General features: G+C 44.5%; 1 protein-coding gene across 1 annotated transcript in view; it reads left to right on the forward strand.

Annotated features, from left to right (window-relative positions):
- Nucleotides 1-5,532: 5,532 nt before the first annotated feature.
- TMEM44 (transmembrane protein 44) overlaps nt 5,533-27,419 on the forward strand; it is a 57,401-nt gene continuing 35,514 nt past the window's right edge. Inside the window, exons 1-9 of the mRNA XM_063441069.1 lie at nt 5,533-5,925; nt 7,370-7,496; nt 8,295-8,388; nt 9,669-9,832; nt 18,381-18,467; nt 19,953-20,123; nt 21,614-21,775; nt 23,340-23,441; nt 26,986-27,162. Coding sequence (XP_063297139.1) covers nt 5,771-5,925; nt 7,370-7,496; nt 8,295-8,388; nt 9,669-9,832; nt 18,381-18,467; nt 19,953-20,123; nt 21,614-21,775; nt 23,340-23,441; nt 26,986-27,162 — 1,239 coding nt within the window. The 5' untranslated portion in view covers nt 5,533-5,770. The remainder of the gene's footprint in view (nt 5,926-7,369; nt 7,497-8,294; nt 8,389-9,668; nt 9,833-18,380; nt 18,468-19,952; nt 20,124-21,613; nt 21,776-23,339; nt 23,442-26,985; nt 27,163-27,419) is intronic.

The raw sequence follows: 27,419 nt of genomic DNA on the forward strand, positions 1-27,419 counted from the left end.
TTTAACCCCTTAGTGACCAGGCCGTTTTTCTAAATTCTTGCCGCTGGGACCAAGGCTCTTTTTACATTTCTGTGCTGTTTGTGTTTAGCTGTCATTTTCCTCTTACTCGTTTACTGTACCCACACATATTATATACTGTTTTTCTCGCCATTAAATGGTCTTTCTAAAGATACCATTATTTTCATCATATCATATAACTTACTATAAAATAAATTATAAAATATGATGAAAAAAACACACTTTTTCGAACTTTGACCCCCAAAATCTGTTACGCATCTACAACTGCCAAAAAACACCCGTGCTAAATAGTTTCTAAATTTTGTCCTGAGTTTAGAAATGCCCAATGTTAGCATGTTCTTAGCTTTTTTTGGAAAGTTATAGGGCTATAAGCACAAGTAGCACTTTGCTATTTCCAAACCAATTTTTTTCAAAATTACCGCAAGTTACATTGTAACACTGATATCTGTCAGGAATCCTTGAATAACCCTTCACATGTATATATTTTTTTAAAAGAAGACAACCTAAGGTATTAAATCTGGGGTATTTTGAATCTTTTCATGCAGCCATTTTTGCCAATTTAAAAAAAAACAAACATTAATAATTGGTGATTTTTTGGAGACACATAGTAATTTAAGAATATATGTACTGAGAACATTAAGGGTTACTGCCAAAGAACACCCCAATATGTGTTCAGCATCATCTCCTGAGTACAGGGATACCACACTTGTATAGGGATGTCGGGTTCTCTGGGGGCTAAAAGAGCGTGCGCATTCCAGTTTTTCAACTTGGAATTTTCACAGTTAGTTATCATGCACCCATGTCCCATTTGGGAATTTTTTTAAGCCGGACAATATAATTTACCCCATCAAACCATATATTTTTGAAAAGTAGACACCCTAGGGTATTTCAAATGGTGGTAGTTTTTGTAATTCTTTATTTTTGTGTGCAGGGTTTATGACAATACAGCCCATATGGCCACAACAGCCGTCCGGGTTTCTGAGTTTTCATGATATCACAACATATTTCAGGCATACGTCATTCTGTCAGTTCTAACCTGTGATGTCAGAGATTTCTGTACATTTTTATTTGTGGGTCAATTGAGGTCAAATTAAGGCTTCTTTGGGGTAGAATTCGAGGTGCCTGTCTGTCCCCTTCTATTTCTAAGGTTGTGTTCGCGTGGGGGGTGGGTTGCCCGAGGATCGTCTGTCCTGGGTTAGCTGGTCGTGTATTCGTCCCCCTTTATATGCTTCAGTTGGGGTGGTTGAGTGTATACATAGTGGGCCTTAGTGGGGTGTATGTGTTCGAGTGAGTATTGTGAAGTCTGCGTGTGTCCATGTGTGTTCACTTGCGCGTGTACAACTGGTTGTCGCTCTTTGAGCCAGTTGAGCCTGTACGGTCGTCTAGTGGGTTGGGGTTGACTCCTTACCGAGGGAGTCGCGGGGGGGGGGAGAAAGTATAGTTTCCCTAGAGCTTATGTTGTCCTATGTATTAGATTAAGTCTCGTCTGATGGTGGGTCGATACCTTTCTGGTGTTGCGTGAGTTAGTCTTGTGTGAGGTATAAACATCGACAATATCTTAATATCTTAAAACAACCCAAAACAAAGGGCAATGCAATAACATGTTAAAACTGTGTGAGCTTGCTAGCTACGGCTTTTGCAGGTTAGGTCAGTTCACTCCGGATCCCTCTGTTCCTGGGGACGAAAGTCTTTCTCTCGGGGTCCCAGACGAGAGTTGTCGTGGGAGATTCTTGTTCCGTTGTTCCGGTGTGTATTCCCAGTACGCTCAAGAACTGTCCTGCCTCCTGCAGTGAGCAAAGATTGTGTGTGGTGCCGTTTTTGATTACGATCAGAGTACTTGGCAGAGTCCATTTATATTCCAGGTCAGCTTCGCGTAGACAACTCGTCACCTGTGCCAAGGAACTGCGCCATAACAGTGTGTTTCGTGTTAAGTCCTGGTAGAAAGAGATGTGTGATGACTCAAATGCAAGTGGTGTCTTTCCCCTGACCGCTGTGAGGAGCTTGATCTTGTCCGCCACTGAGTGGCACCGGATGATGACGTCTTGTGGAGCTGTGGCTGGGGCTTGTCTTGCTTTTCTGACCCTAAAGAAGCCGTCTAGTGCAAATTTTTTGGCTTGGGCGTGCGGTAGCAGCATGGTCATGAGGCGCCTGAGGTAATGGGGTAGTTCTGTGGAGTCAACGCTATCTGGTATCCCCCTTAACTTTAAGTTGGTGCGTCTATTGCGGTCTTCTGCAAGGTCCATTCTCATGGTGAGGTTGGGCTGGGATGTTTGCATTGTTATTACTTGTTCTTTTAGCCCCTTTACCTCTCGTGTCAGGTCTAGGATGTCCTCTTCGTTGGCTTGAGTGCGTGCTGTTACTGCCTGCATTTCAGTCTTTAACAGGTCCATATCTGCTGCGTGCATTTGTCTCATCTCTTTGAGCAGGTCTGCTATATCTTGTTTAGTGGCCGGTGTGAGGTTGTTCCCATTAGGCTATTGCTCCCTCATTTGTGGAGCTGCTGTTTGGTCTTGTTCAGCTCCGGATTGTGCTCCCTCATCATGGAAGGTATGTGTGTGGTCCAGAGTGGCCACCATCTTGGACACCATTGGGCGTTGCAACAAGTCTCCTATATCCTGCGTGGTCCTGCCTGCATTCTGTGTGGGTCTCTGAGATTTGCGGCCCATGCTGTACTCTTCAGGTGCAGCTGTAGCTGTCTGCAGGTAGGCGTCCTGGTGTGCACTCAGGGCCGCGAGTTCCTGCGCTAGCCTCGTGGTCTGATAGGCGGTGTAGGCCCCGGTTTTCCGACGGGTCCGTCTTACCGCTTGTGGAAACTGGAAAGGCATCCGCTTGTTGCTTGCCATTTGAGGTCGCCCCGGGGGCCGGTAATTGCTTTTGTATGCGCCTTAATGCCTCGTTATGGTGTCTTTTTTCCGTCGTTTGTACGGAGCTCAGAAGTGATGCATCCGTTCCTGTCTGGCGCTCGGCTCCGCCCCAAATGGTGGTATTGTAACACTTTTCATGCACTAATTCTACCACCAGTCTCTGTCAAACGTTTGGGTAGTCATTTTTTTGTGTTATTTTTCACACTTATTCTACTTTAGGCATGGATTCTCAGCTCCTGTTAGGTGTTACTGCCAAAGAACACCCTAATATGTGTTAAGCAACATCTCCTGAGTACAACAGTGCCCCCAATGTACAGGTTTTATGGAATTTTGCAATCTTACAGGAGTCAAATGTAGGGCTTTCCCCTTTTTCATGTTTGCACATTGAAATTTGCAGATTGGTTTGCTGGGACTATGTTGCCTTTGAGACCATATAGCAGCCCAGGAATTAAAATTAACCCCATCATGGCATACCATTTGTAAAAGTAGACACCCCATTTTGAATACCCTGGGTTATGTCCAGTCTTTTGTAGTAGCCACTTAGTCACAAACGCTGGCCAAAGTTAGCATTTTTCTTTGTTTTTTGCATTTTTTTTACACAACTGCACTTTTACTGGTGATTTCATTGTCGGAATACGTTTTACTGATTTAGAACACTCATATTTGTATTCAACGAAGTCTCCCGAGTATAACAATACCCCCCATGTACAGGTTTTATGGTGTTTTGGAAAGTTACAGGGTCAATATTGGACTTGCCCAATCTAGTTTGCCAGATTGGTTTGCTGGACCTTTGTTGCCTTTTTAGACCATATGGTAGCCCAGGAATGTGAAATAACCCCATCATGGCATACCATTTTCAAATGTAGACAACCCAGGGTATTCAAAATGGGGTATGTCCAGTCTTTTGTAGTAGCCACTTAGTCACAAACGTTGGCCAAAGTTAGCACTTTTCTTAGATTTTTGTCTTTTTTAACACAAAGTGCACTTTTACTGGTGATTTCATTGTCGAAATACTTTTTACTGATTTAGAACACTCATATTTGTGTTCAACGAAGTCTCCCGAGTATAGGGAGGGAGGGGAGATGGAAGGAGAGACAAACTGGGGAGGGAGGGGAGAGGGAAGGAGAGACAATCTGGGGAGGGAGAGATGGGAGAGAGAGAAAATGAGAGACCACCGGGGGGTGGAGGGAGAGAGGGAAGGAGAGACCATCAGGGGGGAGGGAGAGAGGGAAGGAGAGACCAAAGAGGGTCTCGGGAGGGAGACACACAAAGGGGCTGGGGGGAGTAAGACACATAAGAAGTTAGAAGGATGTAGGAAAAATACAAAGAGGGGGGATAAGAGAAAAACAGCCCTTCAGCCCCTATCCTACCCCACAAACTCTTTATTTTACAACACACACACACACACACAGAAACACATAATGCTTCCTTTACACACAGAGAAACACACAATGCACCCATTAAACACACACACAATGCATCCCTTGCACACATATACATAAACACACAATGCATCCCTTACACACACACACACACACACTGCTTCTTTTACACACACTCAATTTACCCCATCAATGCACCCCTTACAGACACACACCTTGCATCCCTTACACATACAAACACAGATTCACACAATGCATCCCTCACACACATAATACATCCCTTACACATAAACACACACTGCTTTCTATTCTTTACACAAAAACACACTGCATCGCCTACACAAACTGGTATCCCTATACTATACATTCCATAAGCACACACATTAGATCCTCTTTGGGTGGGCCTTATGGGCATACTCACCGTCAGGCCGCGGAGGCGCAGACCTTGAGCTGTGTAAGGGGCCCCCAAAAATGGAGCTGCTTCACGTTCCCCTAGAACATTGATTTTTGTGACCACAGTTACAAACAGCCTCCAGAGAGCCTGTTCTAAACCAGACCACTGGAGCCAGACTGCAGCTAGAGCCCATCCTCATCCTCATCTGGTTGTAAGTAGGCATTCTAGTATATTATTCGTGGCACTAATCTCTAATTTACCTCACATTAAAGGGACACTATCGTCCCCAAAACACTGCAGCTTAATAAAGTGGTTCTGGTGTCTATAGCCTAGGGCGGCAAAAATCCTTGCACCGGCCCTGCCACTATGGCAAAACCAATGCAATGTACAATAAGAGTTAAATGGCTTTATCTCTTAAAGAAAGGGCCCTTTACATCTAAACACCTCTGACATTACAAAAATAAATGTTAGAGAAGTCATTATAAAAAACATTTAGCTATATAAACATATAGGTGTGTGTATCTCTCTATCTTTACAATCCAGTGTTTTGTCACACAAATCCTTGCACCGCCCGTCTGTGAGTGAATTTTTCTAAATGCAAATTAACTCGCTAGGTTTACAGTCAGTGAAATATAAACCATATATAAAATGCATGCCTGACCTGCTAGGAGGGGGAAGTTGACTTATCTATAGTAACAAATTTCCGGATTTGCCAGGTTTTAGGGTAGGGCTTTTTATAGTGTGGATGACAGATAGTGATCTGCTTCTTTGTAGGTATAGACACCGTGCTTGGGTTTCAACACGTTTACTTATATTTATTTACATGAGTTACATAAACACAGACATTCCTGGACACAAAGGAAAGGAGCCTTTGCTGACAGGTAGACGCATGAACCCAGCAGGACAACAACTCAAACTTATCAGCCGCACCTTGTAAAACCAACAGCCCAACTACAGGAAGCTCGCAGAACAGAACACAGCCCGACAGTGCGCCATCTGGCCTGCAGGGTGCGCTGTGCTGCATACACCTGGCCTGCGCGCTGCACCGTGTTTCCCACACCTGGCCTGCAGGGCGCGCTGTGCTGCACACACCGGGTGAGCTCCATGTCCAGATGCAGATGGATGTGGCCCCGAATGTCACTGCCAGTGAGGGGCCAGGGCTCTGGAACTTGGAATATCTGATCACCTGCTTCGCTGATGAGAAAGTCTGCGTGTCCTTCGGGCTCTGGATCCTGTCCTGCCTGTTCTGGTTCACCTCCATCTCCCTGTGAGTCAACTTTCTGTCCGCTTTCTTTTTTTGCTTAAAGTAGCCTTTCTTTTTTTTTTGCTTAAATAGTAATCACTATTGTGATTAGTAAACTGACTTTTTTTTTTAAATAGTTGTTCAGCCAGTTTTCCTGGAATACTGTACGTATGCAGAGTTGATCATGGGGGAAAAAAGTGTGGTGATATGTAATTTCTTGTGACTGCTATTCGGATGGGTACAGGGCCGGGGGTCCTATTGTATCCCTCCCACTCATAGACTTATGTAAGGGGAAGAGGCACTGACACGTGCTGGGTGACAGGGCTAAGTGCTGGTTTTGGGAGTTCTGGTTTTCTGTCCTGAAAGCATTGATTGGGCTTCATGATTTACTGGTACTGCAGGGGTTAAGTCTGGATGTGAGCAGGAGGGGTGGATGAGGATTATATCCTGCTAGAGTCTTACCTGGCTGGCCCTCATTAAGCAAACAATGCTGATATATTGTGTGCTCCACAAGCCTTGAGTACATAAAGCAATACTGTATTATGGGCTGTATTTGTCAAAGCACATTGGACACTTGGGTGCTATTCTGGGACAAAGTGCTACATATGAAACAATCACCATAGAAACCAAGAGACTTTCTGTAAACATTTGTACATTGCAACAGAATAGCTCATATTTGCCTTGATAAATCTTAAAAAAATCCCCCATACGCAGGATACATAAATAACACTGGCTGGATATGAGAAGCAATTTTGGGGGGCATAACCAAGTTCATTTATAAAGGTGCCACTGCACTTTCTCTAAACTAACATAATTGGAGACACTAAAGCTTTTCAGCAAGCTAAAGTGCTTTTGTTATCTGGAGTGTCCCTTTAGTACAGGGGTGCTCAAAAGATAGATCCCCAGATGTTTTAAAACTACAGCTTTCATGATGCGTTGTTATTCCAAAGGCATTCTAAAGCCATGCAAAGCATCATGGGAGTTGTACTTCTGCAGCATCTTTGGATCTACCTTTTGGGCACCCCTGCTTTAGTGGTTTGCTTACTAAACAGTGAATAGAACAATTATAAAAATGGCAATAGGTCAAACTGTGACTAAAACTGAAATGGAGATTCTATTTTTACAAATCAGAACGTTTTGCCTACATTGTGCAATTTGATATCCCCCCCTGAGGGATTTACACGCTAAACTAAACCATGCATTATGAAGGCAACAAAAGGGAATTGTAACTGTAGGTTAGTTGGAAAAATATCTAAGCTGGAAAACCTTTCAGTTCCGTACTTTTCCCAGTATAGTGAATAAACCCCTTTATGTTCAATCTATATGTAAAGTGATTTTGCTTTTGGACAGTAATGTATTAGTATATTAACTTAGCATAACAAAATGACATGGGGCTTGGCTCTTTATCCAGCTCCATCTAATCGCTGTCTGTAAATAATAATGTTCAGGCTTTCACATTGTCTTTCAGGCATTTCTATTTGAGATGCAAAAGAAAATCCACTCATCATGTATCTGTGTTCTGGCATGTCTATAGCTTTTCCGGATGCATGTGTAATACAATTGGAGCTCTCTTGTCTAAGCAGCTAACCATCCAGGTATGTTTCTTATTCCATGCTTGTCTTTATCTGATAAGTCATATGTTTTTACCAGCACACACTAACATTCACTTTACTAAATTGTAAAGGTTGGTTGGTGACTATAAAATGTGTAAATGTTTTATTACCCGCTGATTGTGCAGCACTGCAAAAATGTAATTCTGTCTTGAAATAGAATTTTAATGAGGTTTCTAGAATTGGTTAATATTAACATTTCATTGTTTTATCATCTATTTTCCTCAGTGCTGTCCCTCAGTAGGAGCCGTGGAACGAAGACAGCATTTATAGAGCTAGCAGATACATCTTATAACTACGTATATATGCCACTTGCATACTTAGTCTTAATTGAATTCCTTTTTCCTGGGCTTGGGCCTTGGGTTCAAATCTGACATTCTAGTGCAGATTTCTATCTCCTGCTCTCTGATAAGCCAGTTGTTTTGGTGACTTCTTTAGCCATTGGAGCCATTATGACATCATCACGTTTAGATTTATCTAAAGGCTCAGAAGGCAACTCCCTACTGGTGCCTGTCTGCCTTGAGCAACAATTTCATTTTTTTTCAAAAGCTGGTAAATTATGTATAATGTCACCCCTCCTTAATTTCTAATGTCACTGAAAATGGTTGAAGTCACAATCTGTTTGGAAACAGCAGATATTACGTATCTTCCCATTGTTTGGCTATATGCACCAATATAACACAGAGCCAAAAGGAATTTAATTTTTTACTATGAATTTATGGCTGTAAATGAAACACAGATACTTAATTGTCATTTGTATTAATTGATTGATTTGTCTTCAAGGTGATCACTGGGAGTTATATGGCAGCAGCAGATGTTGTACATTTTATGTTAACTCTCTTCCCTGTCTGCCATTCTAAACACAGATCCAGATCTGGTATGTAGCTATGTGTAATGGTTCATCTCTGTATTTTATGATTGATTTACAAGATTAGCAACACCAAGGTCCACAGTGTGGTTAAAAATATTTTAGGGTTGTTGTTATGTTAGCCAGGTTTCAGTGGGTTTATTTGCATTTGAATGTAAACATGTAATAAATACTGTATTAAGATTATATAAGACTCCAGAAAATGTCTTCTGTCTCTAGAGATTGAATTACCCAGTAGCTGCTGTTAACCTGCCTGAGTTTGCACTACAGATTCAGGGAGCAATTAGTTACTTGAAGGGGAACCTAAAGTCCTGAAAATAACAATCATCATTTTGGGACCATCCATTGGTTCCCTTCTGTCGATGTGATCACTGTCCAACCCCTTTGCTCTGTGAAATTGATGTTAAATATAGCCAACTTGTCTCATTTCCAACCCTTAGACTCCTTCACTGCAGCTTCCAGCTCCTCCTCCATAGATGTAAGTAGCCCTGCTGATGCCACACACCATCTCGTCCAATCCAATGCTTCTCCAGGAGTAGCATTGGGGATGAGAATGCATGCACAGCAATATGTTGCCAGTCATCCAATCAAATACAGAAGCACCTCTAGTGGCTGTCAGGAAGACATGTACAAATGACTTGCACAGTATCTCTAATAGATATCTATGAGAGCTCTCACGCATGTGCTGTTGCATTCACACACCCCCACTCCCAAAAATTAATAAAAAATAAATAACATGTAGGGACTGAGCTGTAGTTTATTGACTATGTACAGCACTTCCATTGAAAACAATGGGAGGTTTTAGTCACTTACTGTATCCTGCAGAAGCTGTATCCTTGAAGCTAATGCAATGTGATTATCTTTCATTGTACAGTTTTGGGGCTCATTTTGTTTTGTGTGTTAGTGCTTTGTCTCACCTAAATGTTTGGCCTGAAGTGACAGATTAACTTTAATGGCCATTGCAGTGTTTCTAAGACCTCTGTTATTTAAATGTGCATTGCTGTTTGGGATAGTACACGGGTAGGTTTTTTGTTTTGAACCTATATTAACCATCATGACATATATTAATTGTCCAAAACAGGACAGTTATCCACCATGTTTGTTTTTAGAATTCTTCCATTGTAGACTCGTGTGTAATTTGCACACAATTAAAAAGACGTTTGTATTGTGTAAAGACTATGTATCTTGACATGAATTTTGTGTTTACTAAGCTTTAAAGATAAAACAATAAGCTTATGTAGATAAAGACCTGTATCCTATAATTTAAAATATATATATATTTTTTATAGATCAGAAGAATTCTATAAAAAGAAAAAGGCACAAAGCCATACTTTCTGCTCTCTCAATTTATTTATTTGTCGGCGTTGGGTGTTACTCTTTTAGCCCAAACAGATATACGTATGGTGAAGTAACTCACACTAATCAAAGGCGTTTGCTTGGGACCGTTTTACAGGTAATTTAAAATACTTAATTTTGCAAAATATTCTAACCTATTTTTATACGTTATGAAGAGCGATTGATAATTAGGCACTTGATTGCAACTAAGCACAACTGTCACCTGAAAAGTATTTTTAACGTAATAATCCTTTAAATGGAATTAGTTTTTTTTTTTTTTTTTTTTTATGAAATCTATGTAAAAATTAATAAAAACCCATCCCTACCTGTAGTATATGATGACAGGATCCTCAGCCATGTACATGCACTTAGGGTCAGAGAGTGTTTACATGTTTTTTCTAAATGACAGTCGCTATATTACTCCGTTTCTGTACAGGGAGTAAATCAGGAAAGACTACAGACTGTCTGTTTTCAAACACTGTCTGACCCAAGTTGCATGTATATGGCTGAAGGATTATGTCATATATTAAAGGTAGGGATGAGTTTTATTCATTGTTGTTTTTTTTTTACGCATACCTATTTTAGAGAAACATGTTTTCCCTTTAATTTGGATTACATTATTTGCACCCTGGTGTTTTTCTCCCTCATTCAGTCAAGGCCAACCCCCGGAGTGGATAAGGAGGGGGAGCATGACTGCTGCCCGGAGAGGTTGCCATGGTGACAAAAATTGATACAATGTTTGGGATGAACTTGGACCGGGGTCACTGGGAAATACTTACCAGACCACTGGAGAGCACGCTGAGGGAACCTAGCAGTGCTGTTTCTGGTCACCTTAAAAAAGAAAAACTGCTGTTACTGTTTTAAAACTGCTGTTCCAGAATTTTGCCACTGCAGTTAATAACCTAACATCATGGCTCATGTCCCTGACATGCCCAGAGAGGCTCTACTCACGATTTTGCAGGCCTTTCAGAGGACACACGGCGCAGAGTCCTATGCTGCACTGCTTCACAGCGTCCAAAACACCCAGGAGTCTCAAGAGGGGTCGGGGCCCACCAGAGGACGTCGTACCCGCCGTTCCAGGCCGCCATCCAGATTGTCTCCCAGTCCGGTGAGGAGAGCCAGGGCTGTGCCACCAACTACTACCAGTCCAGGGCCGAGTGAGGCTGGCCCCCTGCGGAGGAATCCGGTTTCCGGAAGAAGAAGGAGCGGGGAGAGGTGTTCCACGCGTCGGATGGCCCGGTCGGGGCCTGGCCATCAAGATGGCGGATCCCAAGATGGCGCTGTGGGAGAGGTGAGGTCGCGCAGTCCTCACCTTTCTCTTCCGGCTGCAGCGGATGTGACGTCAGGGCGTGCGGCCGCACGCCGGAAGAGGCGGGGCGCCGCACGCCGGAACGCCGGTGGCGCGTACGTGACGTCTGCGGGTCAAGGAGCGCAGACGTCACAGGCCACTGCCGAACCCGGAAGTCCGGGTGAAGATGGATCCGGGGATTCCGGAACGGAGCACCGCTGGCCCCCCGAAAGTGGAGATGGCCAGCGGGTGCAGGCAGGCCGGCGGAGGAACTCGCCAGGGCATCTTGGGACCACCAGGGAGAGGAGAGGGACGCAGGATTCCCCTCTTCTTCATCACCCCAGGAGACCTGAACGTGCTTCTGCAGCCACAGAGGAGGGAGGGACGCAGGATTCCCCTCCACACACCCACCCCAGAAGATCTGGAGCTACCATGGGGGTGAGCCGCCAGCCCCCTGGAGGGCAGGCTGGCAGGCTGGCCACAGGACCTGTATTGACGGATGGATCGGATGTGGAGCTGATGGAGAGACCCCTGCTCCAGAACCGTGAGTTGGAGTGCGCACGCGCTTGGTTAGGGACAGAGGAGGTCTCTGGGCTGGAACAAGGGAATACTGGGGAAGTCATAAAATTGCTGCGCTTAGTATTAGATCGCTTAGGGCAGGTTGGCTTAACTGCGCAGGACGCTTCACTTCCCACGGGGCCCCCTCCGTTGGGTTCTATGGAGGGTACTGCAGGGGGGCCGGTGTGTGACATAGCCCCCCTGGGGATGCATGTGTCGCTGGAGGTGAAGGAGAAAATATTGAAGGGTGAGTATGTGGACCTCATATCGTTAGTCCCTTTTGATAGGGAATCTGCGGATAGACCGCGACGTGGTGAGGCGACGGAGATTGGAAAAGGTAAGGAGCTCCCCCGTACCTTCGGTAATTGGTTGCAAGGATTTGCAACTTACGCTAGTATTTTGTCGACGAGGTTTCCAGAGCGGGCCCCGTCTTTGTTTTCTTATTTGGATTTAATCTGGGGGGCTTATAAAGTTTATGGGGGTCAATGCTGGTTTAAATACGACCAGCAATTTAGACAAAAAATGGCGGTTCGACCACACATGCATTTTGGAATGCAAGATGGTAACCTTTGGTTACTTCTCATGACCCCGTGCCGTCCAGCCTCATCGTCCTTTCCTTCGGCCGCCGGCGCTCCTGGTGGAGCGTCGGCCGGGATCAAGAAGGGCATCTGCTGGCTCTTCAATGAGAGTCAGTGCAGGTGGTACAACAGTTGTCGATTTAAACATGAGTGTTCCCACTGTGGTGGGGCTCACCCGGCGGTTCGGTGTTTTAGAAGAGGAAAACCCCTCCCCAGGACGGCATCTAAGGATGACGCTCCTCGGGGGGAGGACCCCGGTACGGGCGGAAAAACTGCTTCCGTGGCTCGCACGGTACCCCAGGCATAGAGATGCGCGGGTGCTTTGGGAAGGTTTCACCGACGGTTTTAGGATCCCATTTACTCCGTCTGGGGAGGCGTCGTTTGCGCACAATTTGTCATCGATTCGGGGTAGGGAAGGGATTCTGGCGGCTAAGCTGCAAAAAGAAGTGGACTTGGGACGGATGGCGGGTCCGTTTTCCTTTCCTCCGTTTGATAATTTGCGGGTGTCCCCATTGGGCCTCGTTCCTAAGAAGGATCCGGGGGTGTTTCGGCTGATTCATCACCTGTCTTTTCCAGCGGGGGCTTCGGTTAATGACGGGATTGCGAAGGAGGATAGTCGGGTCCGATATGCTTCTTTTGATCGGGCTCTGGATCTCGTTCGGGAAGCAGGGCCTATGGCCCTGATGGCTAAGTCTGATATTCAATCGGCCTTTCGGTTGCTCCCAGTTCACCCTTCCTGTTTTCATTTGTTGGGATGTCAGTTTCAGGGGGAATTTTTCTACGATATGTGCCTCCCCATGGGTTGCTCGATTTCTTGTTATTATTTTGAAGTTTTTAGCTCATTGCTGGAATGGATCATATCGGAGGTGTCAGGTTTTTCTTCCCTCTTGCATTATCTTGACGATTTTCTGTTCGTCGGTCCGGGTCACTCTTCGCAATGTGAATTCTTGTTGGGACAGTTTAAGGCAGTTATGCGAGATTTAGGGGTTCCAGTGGCAGAGGACAAGACAGAGGGCCCGAAGGCGGTTATTTCCTTCCTGGGTATAGAGATTGACTCCATCGGTTTGGTCTTTCGTTTGCCCAGTGATAAATTGGGGACCCTTACGACCATGGTTGATCGGGTGAAGGGTGCGCGGAAGGTGCAGCTTCGTCAGATGCAATCCCTGTTGGGCCACTTGAACTTTGCATGTCGGATCATGCCTATGGGTCGGGTGTTTTGTAGACGGCTGTCTCTGGCTACTGTCGGCATTAGCCTTCCCCATCATTTTATTCGGGTCACCAAGCGGCTCAAGGACGATTTGAATGTCTGGAGTGAGTTCCTCGCAGGGTACAATGGTCGGACAATTTGGCGTCGAGAAGCGATATCTAACGTGGCCCTGGAGTTGTTTACGGATGCCTCCGGCTCCCTGGGCTTCGGGGCATTTTTTCGGGGACGTTGGTGTGCGGAGCCTTGGCCTGCTGCATGGCGCGAGGCGGACCTGATACGTAACTTGACTTTTCTCGAGCTTTTCCCTATTGTGGTAGCAGTGGAATTATGGGGGGAGGAGCTTGCGAACAGGCAGGTGGTTTTCCGCACGGACAACATGAGCGTGGTCCATGTGGTGAATCGTTTATCATCTGGCTCGGTTCCAGTATTGGCTTTGTTACGCCGGTTGGTTCTGCGTTGTTTGGAATTTAACATTTGGTTCCGAGCAATCCATGTTCCCGGAGTGTCTAATGTCATTGCCGACTCTCTTTCTCGCTTTCAGTGGGATCGTTTTCGGGAGGTCGCTCCAGGAGCCGAGGAAGCCGGTCTGGTATGTCCCACGTGCTTATGGACCCTCGATTTCGGAACCTAGCAGACCTGTTCAGGAGATCGCTGGCTCCCGCTTCGTGGTCTGCCTATCGGGCAGTGTGGGATCGGTGGCTGGTCTTTGCGAGAGAGTTCGGTTTGTACTCCTCTGAGGGTAGGTTGCTGTCTACTTTGGCTTTCATGTCCTCCTTACGGGAGCGCGCAGCTTCGGTGTCATCGGTGGAACGCAGTTTAGGGGCTCTTTCTTTCCTGATGCGTTGTATGGGGTGGGAGGACCTTTCAAAAGAGTTCGTGGTCCAGAGGGTTCTTCGGGGATGGAGAAGAGAAAGGGTTCCTGATTGTAGACGGCCGGTGTCCGTCCACTTATTGGATGATCTCTGTGGGGTTCTCTCTGCGGTGTGCTTCTCCCCCTTCGAGGCGCTGCTCTTCAGGGTAGCCTTTTCTCTGTGTTTTTACGCTGCGCTGCGGATAGGTGAGTTGGTGGCCGCGTCGGCTAGGGCTCTGGCATCTCTTCGAAGGGGGGACGTTCGCATAGGGCAGAGTGGAGTGGAGGTTTTCATTCGGAAGTCCAAAACAGATCAGTTAGGTCGGGGGAGGTCGGTTAGCATTGGTGCTACTGGGGGTAGGTGGTGTCCTGTGGCGCTGGTAGGTCAATACGCGCGATTACGGCCGGAGGCTGCAGAGTCCTTTTTGCTTCACGCAGATGGGTCAGTCTTAACCCGGTCTCAGTTCTCCAGTGTTTTTAAGACTAGTTTGCGGGCTTTGGGCATAGAGGATAAGGGATATTCTCCCCACTCCTTCCGGATTGGTGCAGCAACTCAGGCGCGACAGGTAGGGTTGTCCGATGCTGCAATTCAGCGCATGGGTCGATGGGATTCTCGCAGGTTTCAACTGTATATACGTCCTCATCTGTTATAGTCTGTTGGTAGTTATGATGTGTTGTTTTCTTCACAGGTTCCCCCCGGTATGTTTGGATCATCGGTCACTCCTTTATTTATTGGGCGGCTAGGCGCGCTGAGCACAGACCATACGGCCGGAATCTAGGGCTCCCGCATGAGCAGGTTAGGGTTCGATGGCGGGGGATACGGGGTTTGGAGTGGCACCAAGTGTATCCGGAGTGCGTCGCGCTCCGGCGCTTCGTGACCGGGTCAGTGGTTCTGGTACTTCATGCCGGGGGTAATGACTTGGGACGGTGCCGAGCTGTGGATTTAATTTACGCGTGCAAGCACGACTTGGCCCGCTGTATGGCGCTTTTCAGCGAGGTCACACTGGTGTGGTCCGAAGTTATTCCTCGACCGGCTTGGGGGGCGCTGCCACACGCCAGGGCGGTGGAGCGCGGCAGGCGTCGTTTCAACATGACGATTTCACGTTTTGTGCGTAGGCTGGGTGGCTTTGTGGCACGTCATGTGGAGCTGGAAGGGAACAACGCAAACATAATGAGGGCTGATGGGGTCCACCTAAACGAAATTGGGCTGGATATATTTAATTTGGGGTTACAGTCAGCCATTGAACAGGCGCTGGCTTCGGGGGGACGCAGTCCTCTCCAGGGATAGGGGAGAGGCTGCGGTGGCGGTTTGTCCTTCGCCAGCAAGTGGAACTGAGAGCAGTGCCCGGACGGGCTTGGGGAGTCGCAGCCTGGTCTGGTTGAGGACGGACTTCAGGCTGAAGAGGCTCTGGAAGATTTGTTGTGTTAGCTGTCTGCTGGGAAAACCCAGCAGCTGACAGTTGGTTTAAATTATGCTGGCTTAATAATAAAAGCTGTGGCCGTTGCCCTTACCCACAATTTGGTTGTCTGTGTTTTATTGGGGGGAAGGGTAACGGAAGATAAAAAGGGAGAGGGTCAGCAGTCAAGGCCAACCCCCGGAGTGGATAAGGAGGGGGAGCATGACTGCTGCCCGGAGAGGTTGCCATGGTGACAAAAATTGATACAATGTTTGGGATGAACTTGGACCGGGGTCACTGGGAAATACTTACCAGACCACTGGAGAGCACGCTGAGGGAACCTAGCAGTGCTGTTTCCCGCCCACCCTCCCTGGGTTGGTGTGAACACGGGATATGTTATGGTTATATGTGTTGTGTTTGGTGTGTTTTCTTTTCTGTTTCTTTTGTCACAGCTGCGGTTTGTCCTTCGCCAGCAAGTGGAACTGAGAGCAGTGCCCGGACGGGCTTGGGGAGTCGCAGCCTGGTCTGGTTGAGGACGGACTTCAGGCTGAAGAGGCTCTGGAAGATTTGTTGTGTTAGCTGTCTGCTGGGAAAACCCAGCAGCTGACAGTTGGTTTAAATTATGCTGGCTTAATAATAAAAGCTGTGGCCGTTGCCCTTACCCACAATTTGGTTGTCTGTGTTTTATTGGGGGGAAGGGTAACGGAAGATAAAAAGGGAGAGGGTCAGCAGTCATGTCTTTCAGCCCCCACTTTGTGTCTTTTGAGTTTCTGTTCATGTTAATATTGGAGCTTATTTTCGGGAGATGCTCGTAATATAAGCCCTAGTCGTTTGCTAATCTATGTTCGGGGAATTTTCAATGTACTAATGCCAAAAACATTGGTTTTGGTTTTTTTTTTTTGTTTTTTTTTTAAATTGCTATTGAAAATGTAGATCAATCGGCACGAAACATTCATTCAAAGTATGTGAGATTTAGAAACTCAGATATTTGTCAATGGTCTCAACATATTCAGTACTGTGTGTACAAACACTTACTCTAAACACCATAGCACCTTCTGTTCTGTCACTTATTTCAGTGCAACACAAGTCTATCCATGTGTTTCATATGTTACTCTCCTGAATGGCAATTCCCCTGTGCCTACACTGTTTTCCATAATCCTTTACAGGATTTAGGGCTATGGGATATAATCAGATTGTACAGGCCAGAAACACAAGCTCCTGATTGGTTGAGCATATGCAATATTTTTGCATATTTATATCATACATCAAGAAAATTGGATCCACTTCCTGCCTACATTTTTAGGATTGCAGGCTGCTTGCAGGAGTTAGAATTTGGCATGGTGAATGTCACAAAGCTTGGCATTTTGCAGATAAACAGGTTTTATTTCACTTGCTGCCACATGATCACTCATCAGTAGGAGAGTGAGCACTCACAGCATCAGAGTACACCCAGCCAATCAGCTCTGACTGTCACACTGAAGAACATTGTAGGAGATTTAACAAAATATTATGATCTTAGAAGTGACGCAAAATAGTGTAAGTGTTTTCACAAATGGAATGTACTTCTTGGTTCCAAAGTGCTTCCTCATCACATATGGGATTTATTCCTTTTTTTTTTTTTTAATTCTTCACACCATTTATTAATATATTATGGACAATTTTACTTTGGCAATTTTACACAATTTATTTACTTACCTGGTAAGTGCTCCCTTCTCTTCTTCTCACTATTCCATGTAAAGATGCAAGTTCATTCCCCCTCCCCTCCCCCCAACCCCTCCTGTTATAAATTAGCAGGAAAACAACCTTCACTGTGTCAGGAACAATGCAGTTAGAAGCAAGGTGCGTACAAGGTATTATATATGCCTGTACTGCAGGGCCGCCACCAGAAATTATGGGGCCCCTAACTCAGCTCAGGGTCTGGGCCCCCTGGGGCCCGCCTCCAAAAACCGCCCACTGGGTCCACACACAGACACAAACACACACACTGATACAAAAGGACACAGATACATACTAACAGACACACATACTGAAACAGACATACACGCATACAGGCATACATACTGAGACATACACACAGGCATACATAGTGACAGACAGACACATACAGACACACATGCAAGAGGACATAAAGACACATACATACATACATACAGACATACATAGACATACATGCATACAGACATACATACATAGACATACAGACAGACATACACAGACAGACAGACAGACATACATACATACATACATACATACATACATAGACATGCATGCATACAGACAGACATACACAGACAGACAGACAGACAGACATACATGCATACAGACACAGACATACATACATGCACACACACAGCTCATTTTCCAGCCACCCTCCTGTCTCTTACCTTTTCTTTGCAGGAGGGTGGCTGGGGATGATGGGAGTCGGCGCTGCTCCCTCTTCACTGCCTGGCTCTCCCTCTTCACGGCTGGGCACGCGCGTGCTCCTCCCGCGCGGAGTGAGCTCAGCAGCACTTGCGGCTGCTTTTTTTTTTTTTTTTTTTTTAAATAAAGGGGCCCGGTCGCGCGATACAACAGCCACAGCGCTGAACGGGCCCCTGAAGGAGGGGGCTCATCAGGTGGCCCTAATTGTGTGGGCCACCCGATGGGCCCCACACGTGGGGCCCGGGCGGCCGGGCCCCCCAGGGCCGCCGGGCCCGTGACAACTGTTATGGTTGTCACCTCCTGATGGCGGCCCTGCTGTACTGTATTAGATGCTTATATCCAATACCCTGTATTCTATCTCTTTCAGGAGAGTACAGACATTGTAGGATTCACACTTGGAATAATTGCTGTAATTGTGTCATGGACAGTACGGGTGCCTGTCATCACAAAAGTAGTGAGTATTTAACAATAAAACGTGGTAGTCTATAGCAAACACTGAATATGTAGTGCCTCAGGGAATTCTTGTGTCAACTAGCTATCTTATTTTAACTAGCTTTCTGCATTTCACTAGGGTTTTTGTTTGTTTCCTTTTCCAGATGTTGATATGAAAATGTTTTATTAGGTGAACACTGACTTTGATGAAAGAAAAGTTTTGTTTTTTTAATTGGGGAATAAAAAATGTATTTAAGAAAAAAAATGGGAAAAAACTAAACAACTCAGTGACTAAAATAGCTTCTTGTAAGTAGTGAACTCAACTGATGTTCAGTAACTATCCTGCTTGGTACCAGAGTGCCCTGAAACGTGAGCAATCATAAATCTGTTAAGAGTTGTCCTTAAAACAGATAATCAATGAGTTAACAGTAAATTGCAGTTACTTAACAGTTTCACTCAAGGCAATTCTAGTGTCATTGACTCATGTTCAGGTTTTTCCAGACATCTCTAATGACATTTTGTTCAGAACATGTCTGCTTCAGGCAAATTTGTAAAATTATTAAAACGTTCTCTGAATAACTTTTGAAGCTGGAAAAACATCTCAACTTTTAACAACCCTTACGCCACATTAAAAAAAAAATTCCCTCTGATTTTAACAGAAGTTCATGTGCCACCTTTAAAATTCTTTATGTGAAGATATCACTAAGAATATATCTTGTAGAAATAAAATGCCTATTTGAGAAAATTATCAAAAATCATAAAGTCATTAAAGGGTTACCGCAAGCATCATAACCTCTACAGCCCACTGTAGCATTTAAGATGCCAGGAGTACCCTAGCTTGGTAATGGAACAAACTGTTTGTTTGCCGGTTACTTTCTTACCTGGGTCCCAGTGGGGCTCCGAGACATCCTTCTGCTGTGGTGACTATCTTCCTGCCTCTGCAGACCTGCAGAAGTAGGTAGCTGATCTAGTCGCCATTCATTGACTGAGAGCATCAGCCAATAAATGGGAACTTTGCAAAACAAAATTGACATTAGCGAGCCCCGTAACTTCTGTTGCTGGAGGTGGAGTCAAGGGGTTAAACTCAATCTATGCAGCATTTTACAGTGAAACGCTGCACATACAGACTCCAGGCATGGAGTCAAAATTCTCATGTATTTGTGGTCACGGTGTTTGAAATAGCCATTTAAAGAGTTGACAGATGCAAATATAGAAAGTCTGATACCTGAAATTTTCCAATAATTTTATTGAATGTTAGAGAATGTAGGTTATCATTGGCTCACATAAACCATGGAAGATATAACTAATATATATAATTTCCTGCTCTAGGGGCCACAGGTAAGATAGGATACACCTGTGCTCCATGTCGCACAAGAACCCTTGTTGTATCACATGCTAACAATCACTAATGAGTAGCAAATTATACAGAATTTCTCACTTGGTATCTTTTTTTGTCCTTTATCCCTTTCTCTTTATTGGATAATAACTATGGTAATTGTATTTCCAGTGCAGAGGTATGGTGTTTTCTGTTGTGCATATCTGGGCGGTCTTCTTCTCCGCGATGGCCAGCATTATGTACACGGCAGCAATTATGTCTCACAACCGCCATCCGGAATATTTTCTAAGAGCAGCACCTTGGTTCCTTATCTTCATAGGTTCAGCCGCCATGGATATTGCTGTATCCTTTTTTTTTTTTTTAAATGTATTTTATATCTGTGACAGTCCAGCCTTTATACCACGGTACAGTAAGGTTAGGTCAGGGTTAGCTAACCGGTAACTGAACTACAATTCAGCAAGGTTCAGTAGCAAGACATTGGACTTTTACTTCTATCACTCTTGGCCAGCTTGACCTCAGCTAGCTTCTGGTTGAGGTTCCAAAGAGATGAAGGTAAACTATATGCTAGAACCTGCAATCATTTTTGCATTTTCTATGGAGAGACCGTTGTCCTGACTCCATGCAGTCTGTCAGTTGGCTCCTCATCATCTGAACAGCGTAACTTTAGATTAGATTAATCTGAAGACAAGCTTGAGTCACATATATTCAATATAGGAACTATGGTGCATTGACGAGGGAATTGCAAGTTTTATCCTAAATTATAGATTTGGGAGAATAACAGAGTTGAAGAATTATTTTCCAACTTGGCAATTTAGGCCTAAAATTTGCAATTTCGATTGTCAGAACAGCATAGTTAATGACAAATAAAAAACATATTTTTCTATAAAATATCTGTGTATCAAGTCCTTTTATTTTGCCTTTGGGATTGAACCTGGAAATCTTATTTCATAATTCCTTCTAAATAGCAGTTTAAGTATGCTAGGATTACTGTAAAGTAAGTATGGCTGGCTGGGTGTGATGACCTTATTACTGCCATTCTTTCATTTAGCTTGGTATAGTGTTTTTTATGAATTAAGGCAGCAGAGGACTAATTGAACAGTGCAAACAGAGATTCTAAAAAGGATGAATCCCTTAAGGACTCAACTTCAGAAATAAAAACCCAACATGTGTCCTTGAGGGGTTAATATAGATATATCATGTACCATTGCTGTCTCTGCTTAGAACACTAATTTTCATTAAAATACTAATTTTACAAAATCCCTGGAAATGTTCTCCAATCCAACTAGTTTTCCAGCTCTGCTGTTTGTTGTAAAATTTGCACTTATTTTTTCCAATGTATCTCTTCCTGTCACTCCATGTAGATTGTGCTTTGGTTAAAACACAGCTGCTTCCGCTGGTTTGTTCTTTTGAAAGGATGCGTTGGGATGAATGCTGTGCCATATGGTAGTTCATATAATCATTTTAAAATTTTCAGCATTGTGTAGGGCATATTATAGTCACTTTCAAGTTGATGAACTAATTGGCTATACAGCCATGTATTCCCTTTCCACACCCACCTACCCAATATGTTCCAATTAAGTTCGGTTAAGTGTGTGTGTGTGTGTGTGTATTTTTCTTTCCCAATGTTTGAGCACTGAAAAGATTAAGAAAGGCAGTAAACACTGTTCTCACTGATCAAACAAAATCAAGTTATATAAAGTTAGGACTGAGCAAATGTAATCTTGTCAGAAAATGTGATAACTAGAAAGTTTGATTTTGATCTATTTTGTTAGCTGATGTATATTTCTTTTATGTTATAAATCATTGAAACATCCTTAACAATACTCTGACAGCTCACAATTCTGTCCTGCATGATGAAAAACAGATTTATGTATCAGATGGGGTTTGTAGTGGAAGCAACAGGTGAAGAAGATAACTGTGAGCTGCTGGTAAAAGACAATAAAGAGGAGAAAGATAGAGGTGCCAGTCACACACCCAAAGATGATGATGAAGAGGTTGGTAGTGAATGTGTGACAACTGTCTCAGCACTAACAGGGTTATACACATTGACACATATACACAGATGTACATACACACATAGACATGCACTCAGACATACACACACGTGCCACACAATCCAAACAATCTATGTGTGTGTATAGACGCAACAATTTTTATTTTAGTCAAACAGTAAACTTTTGTTTCCGGAAGGGGGTGAGATTGGGGGACACTTGAGAATGCTGTGCCAAAAAGTGCTCATTACTAACCATGGCCAGAATCTGGCCTTGGATTTGTATGTACCCAACTAGTGGCTCGAGCCCCTGTCAGCTGCCCCAAAGCAAAGCATACCTGTGTGATGAGAGGATACAAGTCAAATGCCAAGAAGTTATGTGACAATCTGTAATATGACACCACCTAGAGTACACATGCAGAAATGCCATGGTTGTGAAGTACAAGGCACAAATTAGAGAAATTAATTTGAAGAGATTTGCAGCAGAAATCAAAAATGTTAATTTTTACCGTCATCCTTTCATTTTAATCAAACATATCTGAACATGTGTGTTTGTCAGATGTGAGGGGGGAAGCCTGTAGATTAGGGGAGTGAGGCGGGGGGGGGGGGGGGGGGCAGCCTGTAGATTAGGGGAGTGAGGCGGGGGGGCAGCCTGTAGATTAGGGGAGTGAGGCGGGGGGGCAGCCTGTAGATTAGGGGAGTGAGGCGGGGGGGCAGCCTGTAGATTAGGGGAGTGAGGCGGGGGGGCAGCCTGTAGATTAGGGGAGTGAGGCGGGGGGGCAGCCTGTAGATTAGGGGAGTGAGGCGGGGGGGCAGCCTGTAGATTAGGGGAGTGAGGCGGGGGGGCAGCCTGTAGATTAGGGGAGTGAGGCGGGGGGGGGGCAGCCTGTAGATTAGGGGAGTGAGGCGGGGGGGAGGGCAGCCTGTAGATTAGGGGAGTGAGGCATGGGGGAGGGCAGCCTGTAGATAAGGGGAGTGAGGCATGGGGGAGGGCAGCCTGTAGATAAGGGGAGTGAGGCATGGGGGGCAGGCTATAGATTAGGGAAGTGAGGCATGGGGGGCAGCCTGTAGATTAGGGAAGTGGAAGTGAGGCATGGGGGGGGGGGGCAGCCTAAATGAAGAGTCAGCAAGGAGCAGGAAGGTAGAGAAGGAGCAGAAAGGAGAAGGAACAGGAAGGGTCTGCAAGGAGCAAGGGCAGCAAGGAGCAGGAAGGGTCTTTAGTAACACGTTTTATGTAAATCAATGGAATAGTACAATTTTCCCAAGGGATGTTTGTTTCCTGCTGAAGCCCAAATTAATTTACTGCTCTCGAATGAAAGGCTGCCTTAAAAAGGGATTGGGTTTCCATTACTTTGGATTATGGTCGCTGCTACCACCTCTCTCTCTGACGTTTACCAGACCGATACATAGGTCCTCTTTTATCCCATAGGTCTAATTTTAGCTTAATATGTACTGTCTGCAGACGCTAAACTTCCTTACTTTAGATAGGGGGATTTTAAACTGCTCTCTTGAAAATTTAACAAATGTTGCCTGTTTAAAGTTTAAGTTGTTTCAATGAATTTTTTTAGAATTCTAACTGGACACCGTTAAAAATAGTTCCAAATCGAAGCCATAGCAACAGAGCATCATTTGATCGTTGTGTGAGCCTGAGCATTGAGCCAGTGCAACAGGTAAGATGGAGAACAGATGTACAGTAATTGTGTAAGAATGTCGTTTATAGCATAGTGGGGGCTTTTTGCCAGAGTTTTATGGCTCTGTCTGTTTTTGTTTTCTGTGGGACTGGCATGTATTCATCTTATCTATCAAATCTACCTATTATAGCTAGCTATCTCTGCCAGCTTGCCAGTCCCATGCTTAATGCACAATAGAGAACTATGCTTACAGTGACAAAAGCTGCAGTATAGATACATTGCTAGGTGGCAAAATTACCAGCAACTTCAGCCCAAGGGTTAATTTTATGGACCGTTCTCTTTCAATCTCAACATATGAATAAAAAAATCCTACTATTTGTAATATTAAAAAAATTAAAAAATTTGATTTTTTTCTTCAAATGTTCACTGGAGCCCCTCCGGAAATCAACCCTATACTAAGTCCAACTCTAAATCCTAATGTGCTCTGTAATTCAAATTGTGACACCAACTGTTTGATTGAATTCAGAGGATTAAATAAACCTATATTTTTAAACTCCACATCTACTGTATTAATCTGTCATCACACTATATTAAAACCCAACACCTTCAGAAGTTATCACAGTATAATTAATGCCAAAACTAGTACTGTCAAAATAATATAATTGGAGGTAGCGTAGTATGAGCGACTGTTCTGCCTGTTAAAAGACCCTTCTGTACTTGCTCTAAGGTGTCTGCTGTTTACCAACAAGAGCAGAGGCTGCTGGACTCTAGGAACACTATACAGTATTCAGTTTAATAAGCCTGGTATGTACATGGCCTCACCTCCTCATACTGAACACAGTGCTCTGTGCATGGCCCCGCCCCCTCACAATGAACACAGTGCTCTGTGCATGGTCCCGTCCCTTCAGACTGAACACAGTGCTCTGTGCATGGTCCCGCCCCTTCAGACTGAACAGAGTGATCTGTGCATGGCCCCGCCCCTTCAGACTGAACAGAGTGATCTGTGCATGGCCCCGCCCCTTCAAACTGAACACAGTGATCTGTGCATGGCCCCGCCCCTTCAGACTGAACACAGTGCTCTGTGCATGGCCCCGCCCCTTTAGACTGAACACAGTGCTCTGTGCATGGCCCCGCCCCTTTAGACTGAACACAGTGCTCTGTGCATGGCCCCGCCCCTTTAGACTGAACACAGTGCTCTGTGCATGGCCCCGCCCCCTCAGGCTGAACCCAGTGCTCTGTGCAGGGCCCCGCCCCCTCAGGCTGAACCCAGTGCTCTGTGCAGGGCCCCGCCCCCTCAGGCTGAACCCAGTGCTCTGTGCATGGCCCCGCCCCCTCAGGCTGAACCCAGTGCTCTGTGCATGGCCCCGCCCCCTCAGGCTGAACCCAGTGCTCTGTGCATGGCCCCGTCAGACTGAACCCAGTGCTCTGTGCATGGCCCCGCCCCCTCAGACTGAACCCAGTGCTCTGTGCATGGCCCCACCCCCTCAGACTGAACACAGTGATCTGCAGGAGGAAGAGGGGGGAGATTGTGGCCAGCTCATTAATGACAAGTTCACAAGCTCCCCCACACTGCTAGAAAATGTCTTTCTCCAGTGTATACACACACACACCCTGTTACCCACACTGTGCACACATTACTACACACTGCTACACGCACTCTACTACACATACTGTTACTTGCACACACTGCTGCCCACTCTGTATACATTCACACTAGTACACACACACATATACTGCTACACGCATTACTATAATTTTCTGCTACACATTGACACATATACACAGATATATATACACACATAGACATGCACTCAGACATACACACACGTCTACACGTGCCCACACAATCCAAACAATCTATGTGTGTGTATAGACACAACAATTTTTATTTTAGTCTAACAGTCAACTTTTGTTTGTGGAAGGGGGTGAGATTGAGGGACACTTGAGAATTCTGTGCCAAAAAGTGCTAATTACCAACCCATGCCAGAATTAGGCTTTGGATTTGTTAGCCCCTGTTAGCTGCCCCATAGCAAAGCATACCTGTGTGATGAGAGGATACAAGTCAAATGCCAAGAAGTTATGTGACAATCTGTAATATGACACCACCTAGTGTACACATGCAGAACTGCCATGGTTGTGAAGTACAAGGCACAAATTAGAGAAATTAATTTGAAGAGATTTGCAGCAGAAATGAAAAATGGTTGTTTATTCACTAATCACTAAATCGTGGTGAATTGAAAGCTTGTGGTTGATTTCTCCAAAGGGTATTATTTTCCCATAAAACACAAACCACTGTAATGCATCTTTTAATATAACTTGAGTTAGTGCTGGTAAAAGTACTAAAGGAATGTAGGTGTTAATGTTTAGTGTAGTGTACAGGTTAATGTTTAGAATAGGGTTTAATCCCTTAAGGACACATGACATGTGTGACATGTCATGATTCCCTTTTATTCCAGAAGTTTGGTCCTTAAGGGGTTAAGGTGAGAACTTTATTGTAAGAGTAACACATACATGTCCCACACTGCCCATGATTAGTGGGAGTAAACGTGCCTGGCAGCACCCCCACTATTCTTGGACAAACCAGCGCATGTGTATCCTGGTCAGTGCCTGAGATTATGGCCCCACACAGCACAGATTTGATTCCTGTTCGTTGTGGGAAGTAATTCCATGAATGATATTACCATCCATACCGTACAGCATTTAAAAACATCTGTCCCTTTAAAGAATGGACATCCCATGTAATGTGCACTTTTTATGCAAAGAGTCTTTGCTATTTGTGCAATGTATTGATTATCTCTCGGAAATAAATAGTGATATATGCTAATTGAACTAATACACTGTGCATGATCCAATCATCGATTTCCCTTTATGTCAGGAAGTATCTGCTAGAGAGGGGGTGCTGTTAATAGTAAGGGGTAAGATATACCCCTGGGGATATCATACCACACAAGACACACCAGCACATATTCATCTTCCAGGCTTGGCAATCTATATAGTAATAAAAACTTTAAAGTAGGATTATATCTTTGCTATTGTGTTTTCTAATTGGGGTAAATTTTACTCTCTGCCAGTCCTTCCAACATAGCTCACTTTTAATAAGCTGTTGAAGTGATGACCATTCTGGTGAAAAATCCCAATTTTGTCGGGGGGGGGGGGGGGGGGGAAGCTGTTAGATCTCAGGGCTGTTGCTTTTTTAACATTTATATTACTAGAATTTCATTTTAACTTCTAGTGCAGCTATTAGCAGACCTTTCTGACTTCCATAGGAGAGATTTTACTATTAAAGAAAGTATGGCATTGTATACTACACAAAAAGATTGCCCAAAGTGTTTATGTTAAATAATACAAACAATGGTTTAATGTGCATTGTAATGGGCAGACAGCAATACGTAATAAGCCGGTGACAAATTATTAAATAAGGTAAGAAGAACCTTGCTTATTCTATGAATATATAAACCTGGAATGATTTTATGGTTATGAATCCCTTCCTGGCAGTTGTATTATAAAATGTATATAGTTTGTGATAAGCCCTAGTTGCTCCTCCTGAAATTGTTTTATTGTTATAGCCTTCTCTAATGTTCAGGTAGGGTTTGGTGCAGTGAGGTTACCTGGAGATGGACAGACCAGTACTGTGAGCCTTTTCAAACAGGAGACACTCTATTACCCAGACATACCTGTGTTTACTCCAGCTCATGCCACCCATACCAAGTGGTCTTCTCCCAGTTACTCTGAGGAGTCCTCTATTAACACTAAACTTGAGGTACGTGCTTTTTTTCCTCCCAAAATGCATTATTGCATCAGCTCTTTTTAGTCGCCTCTTACATCAAAGAGTTTGTAATGACATTTTAGTAAATGGACAGGAAGGATCTTAATGGATTTAAGTATACAGGCGTCTTGGAGACAAAACTATAGATTTCTATACACTGCTTGTTTTGTTTGTTTTGAGCCATCACAACTCTGAAAAAAAATGTGCTATTCTGTTCAAAAGAATAGGCTGTTTGCTTATAATATTCCTGT

Source organism: Pelobates fuscus, chromosome 2 (assembly GCF_036172605.1).
Source record: "Pelobates fuscus isolate aPelFus1 chromosome 2, aPelFus1.pri, whole genome shotgun sequence".
Lineage (NCBI taxonomy): Eukaryota > Metazoa > Chordata > Amphibia > Anura > Pelobatidae > Pelobates > Pelobates fuscus.